The sequence below is a fragment of the Octodon degus genome, unplaced genomic scaffold (assembly GCF_000260255.1).
Source record: "Octodon degus isolate 3935 unplaced genomic scaffold, OctDeg1.0 scaffold00087, whole genome shotgun sequence".
Taxonomy (NCBI): domain Eukaryota; kingdom Metazoa; phylum Chordata; class Mammalia; order Rodentia; family Octodontidae; genus Octodon; species Octodon degus.
Genome location: NW_004524663.1, coordinates 11,400,580 through 11,408,457, shown reverse-complemented (window position 1 = coordinate 11,408,457; position 7,878 = coordinate 11,400,580). Strand labels below are relative to the sequence as shown.

The 7,878-nt window shown below is 41.7% G+C and overlaps 1 protein-coding gene across 1 annotated transcript in view; it reads left to right on the top strand.

Annotated features, from left to right (window-relative positions):
• Ermp1 (endoplasmic reticulum metallopeptidase 1) overlaps positions 1 to 7,878 on the top strand; it is a 43,813-nt gene that overhangs the window by 370 nt on the left and 35,565 nt on the right. The window contains exons 2-4 of the mRNA XM_023721939.1: positions 9 to 28; positions 1,770 to 2,071; positions 7,784 to 7,869. Coding sequence (XP_023577707.1) covers positions 9 to 28; positions 1,770 to 2,071; positions 7,784 to 7,869 — 408 coding nt within the window. The remainder of the gene's footprint in view (positions 1 to 8; positions 29 to 1,769; positions 2,072 to 7,783; positions 7,870 to 7,878) is intronic.

Genomic DNA, 7,878 nt, shown 5'->3' with positions numbered 1-7,878 from the left:
GCGGCGAGTTCGACGCGCGCCAGGCAAGGTACCTGCGGGGCGCAGCCCGCTTGGCCCCGGGCGCCGTCGTGCGCGTGCCGCCGCGGCGCGCTGGGGGCGGCCGGGGCTCGAGGCCGCCTGTTCACCCTTGCCCTACTCAGCGGGCGGTGGATGATTTGGCTGTTAATCATCCACGAGAGCACTTTCTCTTTGGTTACCTGAGTTGGCACACCTTTCATTCCAAGTGAAGCAGAGCGAAACGTGTGCCTGATTTTACTTCTTTAGGTGGGGAGTGCTTGTTAGGGGTGGTGACAGTGTGCCGGACAGGACCAGTGTAGTGCTCAAACTTTCTGCTCTTCCCAGATCTGAAGGCTGTGGGGTGTGCCTGGGGAGGCCACCCGCTCAGATTTGCACAATTTCGCTGATTAGATCATCTCTGGGCCCCATAGATCTGTGATTGTGTTAAGGTGTGACACTTTTTGGGGGGTGGGGTGGGTTTCAGTCTGGTTTAGGCTGGTCTTGAACTCACTCTGTAGCCTAGGCTAGTCTCGAACTTGCAGCAATCTTCCTGCCTCAGCCTTCCAGTGCGCATGCCTGGCTTGGTATTAACTTTGAAGGTGTTAAAAGTGATTAAATCAAAGACAGTTTTTTTTTTTTTTTTTCTCTTTCTTGAACCAAGACTGGAACCCAGGACCGCATGCTTGCCAGGCAGGCACCGTGAGGCTGAGCTATATTCCTGGCCCCAAATCAAAGATACCGTGTCTTAAAGTTTGCGAAATCGCATGGTAGCAGAGTTTCATTAACCATTGTGTTTTAACTTTTTCTTTCAATGCAAAATGCAAAAAGCTTATTTTCCTATGGACTTTCTGGACCCTGTCCTCTTTTTCTTCACTTGTAGTTGAAAGACAAAAATTTTTTTGTTTTGTTTTTGTTCTTCTTAGGAGTATAGCTAGAGAGGTAGCTCAGTGGTTTGAGCACCTGCCTAGCAAAAAAACGAGGTCCTGAGTTCATTCCCCAGTACCAAACAAAACAAAAAACGAAGGGAAGAACTGATTAAAGGGCCGGCCAAATAGCATGGTGAGTTACAGCACCTGCAAGCAGGCATAGGAGCCAGGGTAGGCCATAGGAGGCAATTGAGACAGGGTAGTGGCATGCGCCTGTAATCCCAGCTTTTGGGAGGCTGTAAACAGGCGGATCACTGTGAATCCAATCTTGTAGTGAGACCCTGAACACCCTGTAAACCCTTCCCTGAAATACAACAAAAAGGAGTATAGCTGATTTTGGTCTGAATTGAAGTTATTAGGTCCTGTATGCATGGAAGGAATATAGAGTCGGTTCTTCACTGTCAAACATTTTTTCTTTGCTTACTTAGCCTCTTGATTGTGTTATAAGTTTTCTGCCTCTTAGGATTGGTAACCCAGAATCTATACCCCTCAGGACTGCAGCCCGCTAAGGTTGTGTTCTGACCTATTTAGCCTTTAGGAGTTACACGTTTTGAATATACTGTAATCCCTAGTCCTAATTTGATAAGGGTTATTAGCAGTTGGGAATGAGGTGGGTGGAGATAACTTTGTAAATGTTAATCTACTGGGAGGTAAAATGATGTAACTACAAATGCTTTTCTCAGGGTATCTGAAATAATTAAAGGCATTCTTTTTTACAGGAGAAGTCAGAAAACCAAATTATTTTTTGGAAGAGGAAAAAGTGTGTAGTGGAAAAGTTGCTCTATGCTAGGTGTTAATTTTAAATCCACAAGTGTTTGTCATCATTATTCTTTTGCTTGCTTTCAGAGATTATCTTGAACATATAACAGCCATTGGCCCCAGGACTACGGGAAGTCCAGAAAATGAAATTCTGACGGTGCAGTACCTTTTGGAACAGATTAAACTCATTGAAGTTGAAAGCAACAGCCTTCACAGGATGTCAGTAGATGTGCAGCGGCCCACAGGCTCCTTTAGCCTTGATTTCTTGGGAGGTTTCACAAGCTACTATGACAATATCACCAATGTTGTGGTGAAGCTGGAACCCAGAGCCGGAGCCCAGCATGCTATCCTGGCTAACTGCCATTTTGACTCAGTTCCAGGCTCTCCAGGTGTGTGTCTGCTTAGCAGTCATCTTAAGTCATTGCAATACAGAAAGTTTATTAACACAATCCTAAACTCCTTGAGCAGTTGTGGGGACCATTTTTGTGGTTGAACTTTTTTTCAGTGTGTTGGAGGACTGGATAATATCGGTATAGAATCTAATCATACTTTTTTTCCTAAGTGCTTTATTTTTATTTATTTTAAAATTTGTTTTGTCTTTTAAGACAGGGTTTCCTATGCAGTTCAGGCTGGCCTTGAACTCACTTTGTAGCCCAGGCTGGCTTCAAACTCCGCAGTCTTCCTGCCTCATCCCCCTGAGTTCTGGGGATTACAGGTGCGCACCACCATACCCAGCTCACGTTATTATTTTTAACATAATACCGGCAACTCGATGACAGTACATAAAGTTTCTGATGTGCCCTTATCAGTGTTACTGGACTCTGTGTGTGCCTGTGTTGTATAATCACATTCTGTTGCTTCAAATGTTTATGCAACTAATTGCTGTAATAGGTTTTGGGGACTTCGGCTAATGAGCAGTCTTTGACAGTGATGCAGAGCTTGAAGGACATCACTTTTAGTATTTTCTGTTGGCCTGTGGAGGGAGAATTTTGATCCATTTGGAGTGTGCCACATTGTTAGCTAATTAGCTTAAATTCTTGCTGTGAAAAATAGAATGCAATACTTAATGTTTAGCACAGTGACTAATAATCATATTTGTCATAAATGAGAATTCTCAGAATTACTTAATAAGATCTCAGAAAAATGTGTTCAGTATTTAAGGTGACAATAGAAAATAGCATTTTACAGTGGTGGTGTAGCATTTTAGATCCGAGATGGCATCTGGCTCAGCTTCCTCATTTGACACTGGAGTGCGTTTAGCTGATCACTACTGGTGAGAGGTGGACTTGGGATCAGATGCTGCGTTTCCTGCTTAGGCAGTTCCTGCAGCTGCATTTTGGAAGGATGTTTTAGAGTCTAGCTAGTGATACTTTCGGTTCTCATCTATTAAATGGAAATAGAATAGTAATTTCCCAGTAAGTGTTGCTCAGAGGATTAAATATTCTGGAAAAGCACCTTTCAGGGAAAGTCTACTTTTTGGGGAGTATTTTAAATTTTTTGTTTTTGTTTAATGTATTTGGTATAGGCTCTCACTACGCAGCTTGGACTCATAGTGATCGATCCTCCTGTTTTCAGCCTCCCCAGCACTGGGATTACAAGCATGCTTTTAGATTACTTGACTGTATAGCAGCTCCAGTATAGTTACATAAAATATAAAATTTATTTGTTTGATAAAACAATTGAGATCAGAATTATCTTTAATTAGAAAGCCAGACACATTTAGCCTGTACTTTGCTTTTTCAGAAGTTAATATGCACTCATTTAGTATATAAAGGCAGAATTGTGGATTCTGAGGAAACCAGTGGTATTTATGTCCATTTGAAAGCAGTAATGAAACGTCACCCCACATAATAGCATCATTATTATAATGCTCAAAGTTTGGGAAGGTGTAAACAAATGCCATGGTTGCTAAAGAACAACTGTGTATGATGTGTAAAATATCAGAAAGTGGTGTAGATGAAAAAAATTTTTTTCCGCTACACTTCATAATTTTTAGGTGGCGTAGAGCACTAAATTATGAAAAGATAAGAGTAACAAGAAAAAGGTAATTGCTGTATATATATCACATATACATGGTATCCAGGGAAAAATGAGTAAATTTCAGAGAGTTATGTTACCTGGTTTGTGTAGCATCAACAAAGACCAATGCCTTTTTTTTCTTTTTCCTTATGTATTTTAGTACAAGGTCTACAGGGTCTCACTACACAGTTCGGACTTGTAGCGATCCTCCTGTTTTCAGCCACCCAAGAGCTGGGGTTACAGGTGCATGCCACCATGCCCAGTATTAGTTGCCCTGTCAGTGTGCACTGGGGCGGGGCTGGCATGGCATGTGGAGCTGGGGATCAAATCCAGTCTCTGTGTCTGCCAAAGGAGGCGCTTTAATCCGCTGAGCTGTCTGGTCGGCCGAGCAATGCCATTTTGAAGAAGAAAGAAGAGAAAGAAAAAGGACTTTGAGTCTTGGGCAGCAAATTGTGAGATGGCAAGTACAGTGTATAATAAAGGCTGGTTAGTAAAGTTTATCATCTAGACGATAGATTTCCTCTGATGCTGTCTGTTGGCCTATAAGAGTTTATAGTTGTCTTTGGTGGTCAGCCCTTATTCTTCCTGTTAGAGGGAGCAGGGCAGATATCTTTTCTTGTACTGTTTACTTCTCAGTAGCTTTTAGCTCAAAATAATATTTTAGGGTGACTCTTCTTTTGAGACAAGATCTTGCTGTGTAGTTCAGGCTGCCCTTAAACTGGTTTTGTAGACCAGACAGGCCTTGAACTTGCAACAATCCTTCTGCCTCAGCCTCCTGAGTGCTGAGGCCAGGGTGTTACCCCCATAGGAGTGTTACATTTTTTCACCTTCCATACACAGTACAGAGTGCTACAAATTGTCAGAGACCTTTAATTAAAAGATGACATTCTTGTGAACCATTGGACCTTTACGTATAACTTTATAGGACCATCTAAATCAACAGTCTGAAGGAAATTTCTGTAAGTAGTAAAAATAATCTTTCATAGGTTCATCAAGTGGGGAATCACCCAAATCCTTAATGGATAATCTAATTGAGGCATAAGTTTTCTCTCTCTCTTTTTTTTTTTTTTGTATTTATTTCATATATTGTCTCTATTTGTAGTGATCCTCTTGCTTTAGCCTCCCCAGCACTGGGATTATAGGAGTGTCCCACCACGTCTGGTTTCAGTTTCTGTTTCTGGGCCAGCATGGCATGCAGTACAGGGGATGGAGCTCAGGTCTTTGCACGTGCTAGACAGGTGCTTAGACCACTGAACTATCTCCCCAGTTCTTTCTATGATGCTAGAGGTTTTTTGGGGTTTTTTTTGAGACAGGGTCTCATTATTTAGGTCAGTTTGGCTTTTCATCTTCCTGCCTCAGTCTCTCCAGTGCTGGGATTACAGGCATGTACCAACATGCCTGGTTTAATACTGAGGTTTGGACCAGGGTCTTGTGCTTTAGGTAAGTTCTGTGTTGTTGGAACTATATTCTCATCCCCATGACTGTTGTTTTAAAAGTTCTCAGCAGTGTATCTGGGACTTGGGAACTGAAACCAGTTCAGAGTAATGTTATCCCCAGAAAGGTCTTAATTATCTTCTTGGGTCTGTTTTGTAGTTCTCTAAGTCATTGATGAAAGAGGCATTGAATTATTTTTAGCAGCCTCACTTTCAGTAGAAAGGTATGTTGTGTTAATCACCCAACCTCTTTAAATACTGCAGTGTCCACTTCCTTTCACTTCATTAAAAGTATTTAACCCTTCTTTAGTTCTCTTGTAAGAGAGCAGAACTATTAATATAAAGGAACATAACTGGATAGTTTAACTTGTTAAATCCTATAAAGACTGATACCTTTCAGTTTCTTTTTTACTTTGAATAAAGTTTGTTTTTTACTTTCAAGTAACTCACAAAATAAAAAATTTGTATCATTTGGTTTCTGGATAGTGGCACTATTTACTGTGTATGCCTCACTTGATAGTATTTCACTCTTATTTTTGTTTCACTTTGACTAAAATATAATCCAGTAATGATCACCAAGACAGTGTTTCTTCTTGAGTAGGAATGCAGTCTGGAATTTAACACAGCCTAAACAAGTATTTTATGTGACTGGCAGTTGGGCTTTCCTTCCCTTGGCTTACAAAGAGAAGGGAAAAGGAACAAGCAACAGAGCCAAAGTTTACTTCTGAGTCTTTCTTGTTCTGCAGTCCCCACTAAACTCTGTCATACCCTTTGTAGCTACTGTATAGGTCCAGAAAGGCCATTGGCTGAGTTTTGATAATGTTAAGTTTCAGTCCTCTTTAAATTTATTATGGAAAATTACAAATATATAGAAAGACAGTTTATTTTTTTGTACCTGCGATTGAACTCAGGGCCTTGCACTTGCCAGACAGGCACTTACACGCTGAGCTATATCCCCAGCCCTAGAAAGCCAGTTTAATGTTAGTATATCTGTCACTGAGGTTTAACAGCAGTCCATTTCTACTTCTTTCTACAGGGGCCTCCAACTCCTTATTTTTAAGCAGATCTTGGTTGTATTGGTTCCTGGGGAACTGTTTCAATCTATACTGTGGAAAGATAAGCATGCTGTTTGACAATACCTTGAGTTATTGAACCAGACTTTCAAGTTGGGTATGGAGCCCAATTGTAGCATATTTTCCTAGCATGCAGTAGGACCTGAGTTTGATCTCCTGTGCTGTAAAACATCTTCCCTTCGCCTGAAAAACTTAATTCATGAGTATCATCAAATGGCTAGGCTTTTAGAGATTTTTGTTTTATTTTATATTATTTTATTTTGTGGTACTGGGGATGGAACTCAGGACCTTGTGCTTGTTAGGCAGGTGCTTATTTTATTGAGCTATCTCCCTGGCACCCAAGCTTTTAAAAAGATCTAGGGACTAGAGTCCTCTTTATCTCTTGATTAACCTACAGAATTGTAGAGAGTGGCTGAAGTTGGAAAGTGGCAGGTCCCAGAACAAAGAAGGCCCAAGGCAATACATGTTGCTTCAGTCAGAGCAATCAGTCGCTGGGCGTAGGTGTGTCACTTGGCACTAACTTGGTTAAATGCATAAATCAATGCTCCTGCCTTTCCTTCTATCTGAGGAGGGCGTCACCTCACCTCAGCTTTTGTCTCAATTTTGTTTTTCCCAAATAGCTCAGCAGATTAAAGCTTCTGCAAGCAGGCACAGGGGATGGGGGTTCTGTCCCTGGGCCTGCTATGCTGGCCCCACCCCTGGGGCATGCTGTCTCAGCGATTGAGACGGGGCGTGGTGGTGCACACTTGTAATCTTAGCTCTTGGGAGTCTGTAAACAGGAGAATCACTACTAGTCGGATCTGGTAATGAGACCCAGGACACCCTGTAAGCCCTTCCCTAAAATACAGAAAAAACAAAAAACAAAAACCCAACAACTTTGTTTTTCCCATCCTTTTTACTGATTCCCTCTCCCAACTCCAAGAGCTGACCCCAGCAGCACAAAGTTCCTGACTTGAGAGGGTAGGAGGTGAGACTAAGTTGTTTACTTTTTCAGTGCAGGAATTAGAGATACAATTTAGATCATTTTTGACCTTCCTGTGTCTTACTAGTTGTATTTGTACTTTTTCATCGCATGAGTCCCTTGGAAAAGCATTAGAAAATACTACACTGTCCAAACTGACCCTTCTGTAGATGTAGAATTGTCTGCAGCTTTGATGATTTTTGTAGGAAAACAAGGGAGTGGGAGTGGGAGATGGAGGAAGCCATGTATACTAGAAGTGAGTTTATTATGGAGGATATTCATAAGGATTAAGGATACAAAAGGCCTTGGGTTGCTGAGAATGCCAGTTCTTAGTATAACTGTATGTCTCGCTGGATTTGTTCAAGAGATCTTTATCTTTAGTGAGCCAGGCATAGTTCTAGGCATTGACTGTAAGTCAGTGAGCAAACCAGACAAAGGCCTTCGTGGGGCTTAGCACTGGTGGGTATAACTGTCCCCTGATGATGACTGCTGTGCTACTGGTCAGGGAGCTATTTTGATGCTTCTCTGAGGGGACACCTTCATTGTTAGCCATCATGGTTCATAATGTAAAGGCTTTGAAATCTGAGAAGCAAATATGTTTTCTCTGATTTGAAGGTGCCAGTGATGACGCAGTTAGTTGTTCAGTGATGCTGGAAGTCCTTCGAGTCTTGTCAACATCTTCAGAAGCTTTGCAGCATGCTGTGGTGTTT